This window comes from Leucopleurus acutus (genome assembly GCF_964270905.1).
Source record: "Leucopleurus acutus genome assembly, chromosome: 3".
Classification (NCBI taxonomy): Eukaryota; Metazoa; Chordata; class Mammalia; order Artiodactyla; family Delphinidae; genus Leucopleurus; species Leucopleurus acutus.
This window is the reverse complement of record NC_139145.1, coordinates 135,911,634-135,925,903: the sequence shown is the minus strand read 5'-3', so window position 1 is coordinate 135,925,903 and position 14,270 is coordinate 135,911,634. Positions and strand designations below refer to the sequence as shown.

Here is a 14,270-nt window from a genome sequence, read left to right as displayed (position 1 = left end):
CCTGCACCAGCATAAAGAAGCTACAGGCCTCTGCACCTTCCAAAGGTCACCCAGGACACTTGCCCAGTTGAAGGATCAGTGGTCCTATCCAGTCTCAACCAGCTCAGCTTAGACTGGACACAGCAGACTCTAAGTTTCTAGAAAACAACTCACTGGGGCAAACATCTTATGGTTTAGGCTACGTGCAGCTTGGAGGGCATGCAAGTCTTAAAAAGACTTTGATGAGTGAAGGCAGGTGAAATGGATTTAACCCACAGTTTCACAACTAGTCTTTTAAAAACACCACTTGTTGAATCTTGGTGCAGTATCAGAGGAATAGCCACAAGTACGTTCTATTTTTCCAGCTATAAATCTGTGCAATGACAGAGTAATTCATATAATGTCACCAAAACTATGTATCTACAATGATTGACTGCGGAAGCAGATAAGAGAATCCAAGTGTTTATTTTTTAAGCCAGATATTAAAAAGTTTGGCAAAAATGTAAAACAAGGTCATTTTCTCGTGAATTCTTTTATTTTGGGAAATAGTTATTTTTCATAAAATGTATTATTTATGTTAACATGTAATAGTTTTATTGTTATTTTAAGATGAATTAACACAAAAATATTGAAAAATTTATCCATTTCAATTTCTTCCATGGTAAACATTGATAGAAACAATTCACATATACAAAAGTTCTTTGGGATCTTCAATATTTTTTTCCAGCTCTATTGAGGGGGTAGTTGACAGTTAAAATTTATGTACATATTTAAAATGGACAAATTAAGTTTTGATACATATACATTGTGAAATGATAACCGCAACCAAGCTCATGAACATATTCATCACCTCATAATATTTACTTTTCCTGTGTGTGTGGTAAGAACACTTAAGATCTATTCTCTTAGCAAATTTCAAGCATATGAGACAGTATTATTAACTATAGGCACCATGAGGTACATTAGATCTCCAGAACTTAGTCATGTTCTAACTGAAAGTTTGTACCATTTGACCAACATCACCCCATATTCCCCACACCCCAGCCCCTTGTAACCACCATTCTACTCTCTGTACAATAAGTTGACTTTTTAAGGTTTCACATGTAAGTGAGATCATACAGTATTTGTCTTTATCTGGCTCATTTCACTCAGCATAATGTCTTTTAGATTCATCTATGTCACTGCAAAGGGCAGAATTTCCTTCTTTTTTATGGCTGAATAATAGTCCATCATATATATAATCACATTTTTTTATATTCATTCATCCGAGGGATCCTGAGACCAAAGAGTTTGAGAAGCCCTCCCTTAATCTTATTTCCAGCTCAGAATGTGGTGTCCAGAAAAATTACACTTAGGCAGGATATCTCCTAGGAAGTTTAAGGCAGAAGTTCTCAAACTGTTTTGTGTCAGGAACCCTTTACAGTCTTAAAAAGTTAATGCGGGGCAGGAGTTGGCTCTTTGTTTCTTGAAATTTGAAATTGTTGCCTGCTCTGGAAAAATATAGCTCCTGATTTATCCTGTACCTCATGCCAGGATGTTAATTTGTCTGGTTCTGAGCACAAAAGCAAAGAAGGGTGCATTTTCCTCTCCAGCGCTCTGAGACAAAGCACAGATTCCTGTCTCACATGAAGGGAACTCTCCTGCCTCCCAAACAAGGGTCTGTTCCAAACACTTACTCACATTTCAGTGAGTCAGAAGGAAACAGACAGATATTCATCTCCCTGAAACCTGGCTGACTTCCTGCAAGAAGTCTGTGAGGAGAGCCACGATTGGGTGTCAGGGTTAGTGAGCGGCCACCTACAAATTCTCAGGTGTTATATGGAGTCTTAGTCAGCAGGTGAGTACCATCCACAGGCAGAAAAAAAATGCCTTCAGGTGTTTGTCAGGATTAGTAAGTAGTAAGTGACAGATAAGAAAACAGGAAACAACCAGGGGCCATAGATTTTGCTTTCAAATGTATTGAGTTTATAGTCATGATTTATAAGCAGTAGCATCTGATGAATACCAATTTAATACTTTAACTATTTGAGACTCCAGCCCTAGCTATGGTAAAGGGGAGCATTTGATTTTTACCAGTTACGTCCTTCCCATCTTGAACCACTTTGCTTCCTAGTGGCAGTATGCCAGTATGCTAGTATCCCATCCTCCTGATAGTACCTGCTCCATAAAGATTTGGAATGGTGATAATAATAATGATTAGACCAGCAAATCCTTAAGTTTAGTTTATTAGAACTTTTGATTACTTCATAAAAGTAGTCACTGGAAGGATTCTGGTTTCAACAATGTGCTGGGAATTTGTGGGTGAACTTTCGGAGGAAAAATCAGATTTAGAGAAAAGTGAATATTCTATTTCTTCGGTTGGGAAGTAAAAATCTCAGAAGTGGTTATGGAATGTTCTCTTTCCAGATCTGAGCCTGAAATAATGGAAGAAAATGCTCACGATGTAATGTAGACAAAGAATCACGAGTTCATACGGGGGTTCTCACTCTTCTGTGTGTCTTGAAGTAAATCTCTTAAAGTTGGCAATCAAATCAGCTCCTTATTTGGAGAGGAAGGTATGAGGATTTATAACACACACACACACACACACACACACACACACACACACGGCGCTCTTGCAGCAGCTTTTGCTTAAATATCACTTCGGGATAATCATAACTTGTGGGCAGATCTTCTTTCCTGTCGAGTTAGTTTCTAACCTGGTCATTGTGCTTATTTTTGTCCGTTTTTCCACCCACTTGGGAAAGGCAGAGAAGGCATGCACCGCGCAGCCCCTGAGAACTGTGGCTGAGGCTCACGGCTCCCCCCAGCCCTCCCACCCCTGCCAGGAGCCGGGAGCCGGAAGGCCTGCACGACGGCCGGGGCCCCTCGGGGACCCCGGGTCCCCCACGGGCCAGCCTCAGGCTGTCAGGGGTTGGGTAGCAGACCGGCGAGCTTTCGCCCGTCTGCTGCGCCCGGCAGGAAACGCCCCCGGGGGCGAGGTTCCCACCCCCACCACTTCCTGGATCCCTGGGCTGGGAGGGTGTGCGGGGGTGGAGGTGAGGTCTGCGGGGGTGTGGAGGAGCCCAGGTGCAGCTCTCCGGGCGGCGGGGCGGGGCTGGGGCGGGGCCGGGGCAGGTCGGGTGTTTGCTGAGGCGAAGGGGCGGGCCTTGGCGCCCCGGGAGCTGCCCGGCAACTTTTTCCTGCTCACACCCGGGCGCGGGAGAGAAGACCTCGGGACGGCTCCTGGGGAGTCTCCGGGTCCTTGGGTCCCCGTGCAAACCCAGAGCAGCTCCACTGCCCGGGGCGGCGGGCTCAGGATGCGGCCAGGACGGACAGGCGGCACACTGCTGCGGCTGGTGTTAGTGCTCAATCAAGGTAAGCGACGGGTTTGCTCCGCAGGAGTTGCAGGAGGAACTTGCGTGGGTCCTGGGGGCGAAAGCGAGGAGTTCTGCGCCAGCGAGGCACAGGTGCCGCGCGTCTCTGCTCTGATTCCACGTGGACCCAGGCGCCTAGCCATCCCAGCAGGATGGAGAGAGACTCCCCATTCCCGCTCTCCCTCGCCTGGTGTCCCCATAAGGCACGGCTCACCCTGTCTGTAAAGCACCTTTCAAAGTCAGCTCGATACGCGCTTCGCTCTTAGGTACACACGCACGCGCACACATGCATGGGGGAGTAAAGATTAGTGGAGCGCCTGGAGATCCCGAATCCTGATGCCGGGCTCAGACAGGTGCCCCGCCAGACCCGGACCCGGAGGTTCTGTGCGTCCCGGGAATCCGGTCCTAGGAGACAGCCTGCCCCTCAGGGCGATGCCTGGTGGCTTTGCAGGAGCCTGAGAGCCCAATATGCTTATTTTTCAACCCCAGGGTGTGAATAATGTCCCTATTTCTTCAGGACGCAGCACGGATGTTTATTCCCTTAGGGGACGTAGGAAAACCAAGCGCCTCTTCAATACTTGGCAGAGGGGAATTCTTCACGCCCTTCTGCCTTCTTCTTACTGTTGTAACGTCGTCTGTTCGACGGATGTAAACTTAGGCCAGGAAAAGTTCTTTTCAGCTTTCTGGATCGTAGGCGCCGCAACGAGACATTTACCCGCAGATTTACGGCAGGGCGTTGAGAGCCGGGCCCACCCGTCGCCTGACTCCTTTTGCACGAAGTGGGGAAATGAGGCTGGGGGTACCCAGCTGCGGCGCAACCACAGTCCATCAAGAGTACTTTCCCCAGGGGACTTCCCTGGCGGTCCAGTGGAGGGAGCGCGGGTTCGATCCCTAGTCGAGGAGCTAAGATCACGCGTGCCGCCAGGTGCGGCCAAAAAAAAAAAAGCTGCTTTCTCCAGACCATTTTCCAGAGCCTCGTGTGTGCTTACTTCAAGAACTTTAGTTTACTTTTGGGGTTAGGTGGGGTGGGGGGAGTCGCATTTGTATATCATAGTTTGAATAGCTATCAAAGCAAAACAAACAAAAAAGTGGTCTCTGATTTTCAAGTGTTTTTACCAAGAGGAGAAATCTTTCTTAGACTGCCCTCCTATGAGGCATTTAACCAGTTGTTATCATGAAAGAATTCTAATGCAGAAGACCCTGTAGCATTTTCTCCAGGTTAGAGAAAGAGAAATAACACGACCCCAGCGGAGAATAGGCATCGTTAGTTTTCCTGTCTAACCCTGGGTCTGGTGCTTCACAGATATTCTCTCCTGGGACCCCAAGAGTGTTTTGAGGGGCCATCAACCCTAACTTAGGGGTTTTCGGAGAAAGTTGGATTCACCTTGAGAATCAGTTCCTGGACACCATCACCTTCCCAAGAGCTAATGGACATTTCAATGCAAGCCTTTCATCACTCTTTAATTACCCATTATTAACAGAAGCTATGGAAATATAACATCATTTTCTTATCTTTGAAGTGTTGAGGCTTGTTCTTTAAACAGCAGTGAGAAATACTTCAGAGGAATGTAGTGCCGCAAGGCATGAAGTCAGGTACAGAGACTTTACCTGGAGTTGGTTAACAAGCGCAACTCGCTGCAAGCCAGCAGAAGTGATTTAAAATGACATCTATCCAAATAGTTTGTATATTTCCTCCTTCCTCCTGCTCCAGATATTTACATACTCAAGGAACAGGTTTTCTCTTAATTCGGGGTAATCGTAATAAAACTTTGTCATTTGTTATCTGAACCCAAGTTCCCAGGGAAACAGCATCATTTTTTGATACCATGAATATCCAAGATTAAAATGAATAATTGAAAACTCTAGGTTTGTGACAGCTGCAGTTTTTTATGGCATGACCCTATCTGTATAAAATTTTGAGTACTCATCATTACTAAACAGACACACATGTAGTTGCTTATAAGTTATATCCATATATATTTGTGTAATATAAATACCAAAAATTAAAATGTAAAAGGCGCATGTGTGTATGCGTTTCTACATCTAGCACCACACCAACCACTGTAGAAACTTAAAACCATCAAATCTCACTTTAACACGTAGATTCAAATTCGCTTTCTATAAACACTCTCACAGGTATTTAAGAAAAAGCAGTGCTCATGGTTTGGTTTCATATTTATCGCTTTTCATTGATCATTCCTTGGTTTAAGTGCTCGCAATCATTGAAATGGTAACCGGCAGGTTGAGGATGGAAAAGAAAGACCATAAGAGGCCTGGATAATCCATAAACTATAATAGGTCCATAGGGAAAAGGGAAATGTGATTTTAAAAGGCACGACGTCACTTACACTGTCTAGTGTGTTGCTTGGCTAAGGATTACTTGCCTAGCCTCATCTCTTGTTATCTCTGGTACCCTGCCCGGATCACCCCCTATTTTCAGATCCCTAATTTCCCCTCAGGCGGTACATATTCTAATTTCCCTCTCAGTAAGCAGGTCCTCCTTTAGTGTGTAATCTGGCAGCTGTTTCCTCCTGAAGCACCCTCCACCCCTGGCTTCTGTTCTCCCTGTTTGTCTCCTATTTTCCTGGCTGTTCTTTCGTAGTCTCCTTCCCAGGCTCAGCTGTTTGGCCCGGTCCTTGTTGGTGTTTGCAGAGTTCCATGCTGGATCCTCCTCTTCATTTTACCAGTTCCCTCTGGGCCTGCTCCGCACTCAAGTCAGCATCTCCAGCCAGACTCCTCTCCTGAGTTCCAGATCAGTGTTTCCATCTGTTAGCAAATATCTCCACCTAGATGCCCTATATGCACGTCCAACTCCACATGTCCCCAGCTGAAGTAGATATCCTCTGACATTTTTTCCTGCGTTGCCTATTATTGTTTAATGGCAGCATTATCCTGCAAACATGGAAACCAGGGATCTCTTCCCTTGTCTGCAACCTCACAAACTGTCTCTAAGTTCTGTTTGCTCTCCCCAACTCATGTGCCTTCTGCTACTGCCCAGTTCAGGCCCTCGCTTTTTTGTGTCTGGACTCCCACCGTCTTTAAGCTGGTTCTCTTGTGTTTGTCTCTTATCCCTCCAGTCCATTCTCTGTTTTGCCACCAATGGTATCTTTCTAAACACTTATCTGTATCCAATCACCCCTTTGCGTCAAACGTTTGGTGGCTTCCCAGCTCACGTGGTGCACGGTCCAAATTTTGTGACACGTCAGAAAAAGTCCTTCGCCATCTGGTCGCAGCCTGCCTGTTCAGCTTCTTCTCTACCACACTCCCCCGTGCACACTTACACACAAGCACACACACTGCACGTATGCACACTCACAATACACACACCCCAGAGCCATGGACATGCACCTATACACACCCTTCTGTGTTCTGACTGCACCTGATCATCCCATATTTGGTGTTAGAATATTTTCCAGACTATTTTCTTGGCCTTCACTGCCTTGATGCTTTTTTCCTTTTTTTTTCCTCTTCCCTTTGCAACTCACCATTGTCCTATGTTAAAAGAGATGACCCCAAGTAAAATTATAAAGTAGGGAAGTTTTTATAACAAAAAGGGAAGTTTGAAGTTATCTCTCATTTCTGGGACCCACCCTCAACGACCTCTCTCATCTCAGCCCCTCAACCACCTTAGACCACCAGCTGATATGGTAACTCCCCTCCCCCATGGCTCTCCAGCTACACCAGCCCAACCTCGACTAAGCTTTGCTTTCCTACATACTGGTTCACAAGCCACTGTTTTGATTCACATTAATAGATTGGGGCTCTGGATTCAGTATTTAAAAACAATTACTCATACGTTTCTGATGTGCATCCAGGTTTGGAAGTAATTGCTTAAATATTAGCACTGCACCTTCTCTTTCCTAGCAAATTAAAATTCCAGAATTGCCTGTACCACCTTGTTTTGTGATGACCACCAAGTCAGGTGTATTTCACCACCAAGAGTCAGAGAATGCGTCAGTTCAAGTGACTTCCTTCTAAAATATGTGATGACTGCTCCTTTCTTAGTGTGCTGAAAGCCATGGGTGTATAAAAAGGGAAAAGCCTGTTAATGCAAAGAGATGAGCTGCTAATGGTGGAATTTTAGACATTCAGCAAAATAAAGGCCATTCAGTCTGTGTGTTGAAAATAAAGAGTTTCAGGAAGAATAGGAAAGATATTTGGGACCGAAAGTGTCATCTTGACATCATGTAAATGTTACCACTAAAGTCACTATCAGCCCTGCTTAACTTGGGATATTACAGAAAGATCGAGCACAGCATAAGAGAAAGAACTATGGAAAGCTGTTAATCCAGTCAACAAGTCAAAGATGTGGAGGGTGTGTGTATGCGTGTGTGCTTTTGTATCTTATGGTAACTAATGATTTACCTGGAGGAACACACAGAATAATGACTCTTAAAGAGAAGAATCTTGATACCACAAATCCCGAGACAACAATAGGTCCCCTGTGTGAAAGTGACCCCTATGATTCTCCCTTCTGATGATACATAGGTGCTTTGTTGCTCTGGATACAGTGAATTCCAGAAAACTAGTTTTTGATCATATCTTTGTGCAACACTTGCTTTATGTAAGGCAACATGGTGGATCCAGTGTAGAACCACTGGAAACTTGAAATGTGGTCCAGAGAGGTTGCAGTCCATTTGGAAACGAGTCCACACATGAGGGAAAGACATTGTCTCAGTCCCTGGGGGTTGCCTAACCAATTTCATACCCTACCATCCTCCTTTCTGACAGAAGCCCAAGTACTGGGTTAACCCCTCCTCTGCACAGCTAGGAGATCCAGGGAATGTTGAACGGTAATTGGACTGAGGCAGTGCTGGTGGTCCCAGACCTCTCGCCAGTGTCTGATTTAGACGTGGGCATATAATGGAATTTTGACCAATGAGATATGGAGTGAGATCCGCTCAGGGACTTTGGGGCAAGAATTTTTCATTCCTAAGGGAGATGCTAGTTAATAAACATACTGTCAGGTCTAGATGTAAATCTTGGAGCAGCTATAGCCATCTTGCAACCATGATGTCAGGACTAGCTTGGAGATAAAGCCAGGACAATGGCCTAGTGGAAAGAGAGGAAGAAGAGGGTCCTTCCTATTGTCTTTTATTGATAGTTACTGAAATTTCGAGCCATCATACATCTTGGTGTCTTGAAAAATTTCCGTGTAATTTACAACTTGTTGTGTTGTCCCTGTTACGTTGTTGTGTTGTCTATGCCTATAACATAAAGATGTAATGTAAGTTTCTATAACATAATAGGTGTCATATGGTCTCATGCAGTTAATTGCTGAATGAATGATACAGAACTAGATGTTGAGTTCAGAGCATGGAGAAATATCACTGTGACACGTTTAAGTATCAGGCCTCTAGAGAGGCCGTCCTGGGGGCAGGAAATAATTGTTACCGTTCAGATCTACTGTGAAGGGCCTTAGAGATCAAAGTTCAGTTCTTTGTAAATGACTGTTAGTGGTAATACAGTAACGTAATCACTAATAGGCCCCAAGTCTCCTAGTTCCTGGGGCCAGATGTTTTAGATACTTAAATAGGAAAGGAGAAGGCCATTATGCCCGGAACACATTACTCAAGGTATTCACAGAAAGTGAGAGCTGGGAGGTGAGTGAGTGCCCAACCGTGAAAGGCCTTGTAAACCCTGGAAAGGAGCATGGAGTTTATCTGGAGGACAGTGGGAAGGCTCTGAAGGTTGTTAAGGGACAGTGACATGCTCCGGTTGGCCCCTTAACAGATCACTCTGGCAGCAGGGGGGATGGTGGAGTGAATGGAAGCCAGACTGAAGGCACCAAGACCACTTAGGAAAGAACTGGGTCTAGGTTCGGTGTTAGAGACGGCGGTGGTTCAACTATACTCCAGTATTTAAAAAAAAAAAAAAAAAGATGGCAGTGGTAAAAACCCAGATAGTGGCAGTAGGGAAAGATAGCTGAGGACAGATGTGAAAGGTGTTAAGGAAGAATGGACAGGATTTGGTGATTGATTTCCGAGGGTGGCAGGGAGAGAGGAAGAAGGTTAAGACTGAGACCTGGGTTTCTGATGTAAACAGCTCGGGGGATGCCATTCACCAAGACAGGAGCACTAAAGGACAGCCAGGCTAGAGGAAAAAGAGAGCAGTTCAGCTTGACAGGTTGAGTGTGAGACATCCACGTGAATACGTGTAGTTACTAGATGGTGATGTGTAGCGGTGTTAGGAACAGGAGTGAGAGCAACATGGGGATAGAGATTTAGGAGTCGTGGGCATCTGGAGAGGGATTGAAGACATGACGAAGAGAGACTAGAGGATGACTTTGGCTGCAACCTGAGGAGCTCCCTTAGAAGGCCGGGTGAGGAAACGGAGATGCCAAGGGAGAGAGAAGATGCAGCTGGAGGAGGAGAAAGAGGACAGTGCAGACTGGGGCACCGCGGAAGTGTTTCGAGAAGGGAGAGTCTGTCCACAGGATCAAACTCTTCACAGAAGTCAGGCAGGTCTGACCTCCTGGGTGAGCGCAGTCTCTGCTGAGGGGAAAAAACGAACCAGAGGGGAGCCAGCTGAGGAGTCAATGGAAGGTGAGGGATGGGGACAGTGCCAGGAACTTTGGCAGGAAGGCAGGAGCTAGAGGGATGAGGTGGGAGGGGCTGCTTAAAAACAAACAAGCAAACAGTGGAGAAACTTGCATAAACATTGTGTTTTTTTTTTTTACTTCTGTCATGGTACTGCATGGTACTTGTAAGTTTTGAAATTTACATTGAGGCATCCGTATGTGGCAGGAGTCCGTGACACGAGAGAAGCAAAGAGGAGAACAGGGGCACGCGTGTCCATGGAAAGGATGCTGTCAGGGAGAAAGAAGAAGGAGAGGGGAAACTGGATGACCCACAAGAGCAGCAGCTCCGGACAGATTAGAAACCACAGGTGATCACGTGAAGGAAGTCGAAGCAGGTTCTGGGCTATGAAATGGAGAGGATATTAATTGATGAGAGAAAGGTGAAGCTGACCAAGGCACACAGAGAGAAAACGCAAAACAAACTTTTCAGAAATCATAGTCCCATATAGCACAGAGAATTAGTGTTGTCTTTGAAAGGTTCTGGTCATAAAATATTAAAGCCTTTTATTCTGCATAACAGTGGGTTTTTTTCAAGGTGTTTTAAACATTTCTATTTAATATAAATTAGAAAAGAAATTAATGTCTACTCTTAATTTTGTTAAAGTTATAATTAGTTCAAGGTACTGTTCAAGTGTTTTATCCAGTCTATGCCTGCTGACTCTTGTACACGTAAATTACATTTACTAACCAGTATAAACTCGAACTGCATATTTTTGTAATGTTTTCAGGTCCATTGAATATTGGAACTGTTCATAATTTTCAAATACATTTTTTCCTCCTTGGAGAGAATTGTCTGTTCTGTTGACCAAACAGTTCATAGAAACTGGGCAACTTTGTCAATGAAGATTCCTGCATTATTATTCCATGTTCTGAAAGGGTAACTGCAATTCTTCCTTTTATTAGTTTAAAGGGACTAGAGCAGTTTTTACTGCAGAAACCGTACATAACTCCTGATCATTGAAAGGCTTTCTGTATAAAAATGAGGTTAATGTTTAAATGAGCAAAGGGGAAAAGAAAGAGTGACGGACACTGTATTGTCAGTGTAAGAGATGATTTCATTGTGTTCTGAAGAGCGTGTACAAAGCTATTGTGCCCCTGCATGCCTTGAACATTGGCAGTTGTCATTCTCCTGATTCATTCGAAGGTGGCCTTTGTTTGTCTTTGTGTAGGCCTGATCTCATTTCCATGGATACCATGTAGAAATGCAGACTGAATGCAAGCTGGCTCTTGGCCAGTTCAGTAAGATAACTCTATTCCAAATTGTTTACCAGTTTCCTTCAGGTCCTTTAACCAAATAGCTTCTTGGACGCTTATTAGAATATGGACAGTGAACCTTCTGAATTGTATAACCTTTTTGTAACCATATTCTGAATACTAGTGCATAAAATAGATATTTCAGAGAAATTGACTTAGTTTTCTGTGTACTTATTGTTTGGGGGGGGTGGGGAGGGAGGACATAGCCTTGGTAATTGGGATACTTTTATGTGATCTTTATTTTCCTTTCAGTATAAAAAAGTAATAGCCCAGATAAAAAAGTCTTAATGCAAAGTGGAAAGATGGTTAAATAATTTATGTAAATGTCATAGTGTCGTAGTTCTTTCAGGCTGCTATAACAAAATACCACAGACTGGATGGCTTATAAACAACAGAAGTGTATTTCTCACCGTTCTGGAGGCTGGGGAGTCTAAGATCAAGGCACCAGCGTGGTCGCATTGTGGTGAGAGCCCTCTTCCTGGTTCATAGCTGGTGCCTTTTTGCTATGTCCTCGTATGGTGGAAGGGGCTAGGGGTCTCTCTGGAGCCTGTTTTATGAGGCACTCATCCAATTCATGAGGGCAAAGCCTAAGCACCTCCCAAAGGCTCCCACCTCCTAAAACCATCATCTTTGGGGGTTAGAATTTCACCATATGAAGTTTGACGGAACACAAACATTCAGACCATAGTATGTAGTAATTAAGAAGTCCCTTTTATTATTACAGTATCTAGTTTTTGCCCCCAAGGAATCAGACTTTAACATATTAGTATCATTTTTTTTTCTTGGCTGTGGTTCCAGTGAAATATGACCTTAACCCTTTTTAACAGTATAGTCCCTTAGTCTCTTACCTTAATCTGTGTTCTCTCTTTTTAAAATACAATTTAGCCCCCAACCCGTATTCTATACATCCTTTAAGTAAGTCTCAATTTCACTGAGGCTTATGCACCCCAGGAAGCCTTCCCAACCACTAATCCAATTTAGTTGTCCTCCTCACGTGGACCCTTTCATAGCAGTTGTCACATTCTACCTCAATGATATGTTTACTTGGCTCTAAATCCTATAGATCGCAAACTCTGAGAAGACGGGGGCCATGTCTTCTTCACTTGTGCCAAGTTGAGTTTTGTTGAATGAATGAAACATGTATGACAGCTATTGTAACACGGGTTAAAGGCACACTTTCCGAATGAATGCCAAGCCAAAAACCTCCTAGTTCTTTCCAACTCGTATAAGCCAAAATGCTTCTATTTGCTAAATCCAAATTTGCTAAAATATTCCTTTAGTTGATCAATTTTTCTTTTTTTTTTTACTTCCTTGAGAGAATTTGTTTGCTTTTGGAATATTTCTCCTTTGTCTTGAAATGTCTAACTAGGATAGCGCTATTGACAAGTAATAAGATGAATAAAAGTATTAGGACGGTGCAGACATCTTTTTTCCCCCTAAAAAACCCTTTCTTGTTCCCCTCTTCTGTCCTCATAAAGCAGTACCATAATTTATCTTCAGCTTGACTCTCTCTCCCACTGAATACATTTTTAAGAGCACCTTTCATCCTATTTATCATTGTATTCTCAGGACCTAGCATATAGTAAGCACCCAGAAAATGGTTGGTAAAAAAATTTTAAATAAAAATAGAATTTTGATAATATGAGGTAAGTATGTTCATCAAAGTGCTAAACTTGATTAATACTTTCAGTTTATAGCTTTTTTTATAAAGCAGAATATTTCAATATCCTTATAGAAAATGACATATACTAACATTCTCGTAAACAGAAAAAATATTTATATTTCTTCCTTTTGATGTTCGTAAGTGTGAATGTCAATTTTCGTAGATATACTTGCCATTTATATGAAAATGACTCATTTACTTTTTTCACTTGGTATCTTTTGTATATACTTTTCCCTGTGGCCCTCATATTTATAACTTTACATTAATACATCCTGCCATGTCATGGTTAACTATTGTCCCATTGTTGTATATTTAGGTTGTTTCCTGTGGGGTTTTTTTCCCCCTACTGCAAGTAATGTGGCTATAAATATCATTGTACAAGAAGCTTTTTCTTTCTTTTTTCCTTTTGGACAATTTCCAAAAGCAACATTACTGGATCAAAGATTATCTGTATTTTTTAGCTCCTGTTGCATACTGAACACTGTGGTCATCAGTAATGTGTGATTTTTACCAATTTTACCAACATTAGATTTTAATTTACTTTTTGTAGGTTTTTTTTTAAACTTCTTATAGGTTGATGAGTGTAACCTGGTGCTTCATATTTATTTTAATTCTCATGCTTTATATTCATCAGGGTGCATTTCTAAGTTATAATTTTAAAATGCCTATCTTTTGAAAAATATATGTAGAGTAGGATATTCTAGAATTTAGACCTAGAAGAAACCTCAAGAGAGCATCTAGTAAATGCCTCATTTTTACAGTAACCAGCTTTTGAAAATGACTAAAGCCCAGGACTCTAACCTGCAGTCCATCATTTCAAGATAGCCTTCAGAATTTCCTCTGAAAATCTCTTTGTCAAACTTCTCCTTGTCAGCTATTTCCCACAGATTGATCACAGTCCATTTTCATTTGAGGAGTGGCAGTCCTCTGGTTAAGATTTCCATACTTCCGTGGGTCAGAACCTTTTAGGGGAAAAGAGAAGACGTTCTGTTTGCAGGAGCACTTGACTTTGAGTCTCCAAATCTGGAGATTGTTCTGGTTAACTATTGCCATGTAACCAATCACCCTAAAACTTAGTGGCTTAAAATGACGCCCATCATTTGTTATCTCTCCTGGTTTCTTGTGTAGGACTTTGAGAAGAGCTTGGCTGGGCAGTTCTGGCTTGAGATCTCTCATGTAGTTACCTTCAGAGGGTAGGCAGCTCTCTCTCTTCACGTGGTCCCATCAAGGGGTCTCTTCAGCATGGCGCCCTCTGGGTGGCCTGACTTCTTGCAAGGTGACTCAGGGATTTAAAGGCAAGTGTCCCCCTCAAAACTGGCAGAAACTTGCACAGTCTTTTCTAACCTAGACTCAGAAATCATACAACTACATCTATTCATCAAAGAAATTACCAAGCCGTACCTAGATTCTAGGGGAGGAGACTTACTCAGCGTCTTGA

The 14,270-nt window shown here is 43.1% G+C and overlaps 1 protein-coding gene across 1 annotated transcript in view; it reads left to right on the top strand.

Annotated features, from left to right (window-relative positions):
* The first annotated feature begins 3,238 nt into the window (after positions 1-3,238).
* The window catches only part of ITGA2 (integrin subunit alpha 2), a 103,672-nt gene continuing 92,640 nt past the window's right edge, over positions 3,239-14,270 (top strand). The window contains exon 1 of the mRNA XM_082836794.1: positions 3,239-3,336. Coding sequence (XP_082692920.1) covers positions 3,279-3,336 — 58 coding nt within the window. The 5' untranslated portion in view covers positions 3,239-3,278. The remainder of the gene's footprint in view (positions 3,337-14,270) is intronic.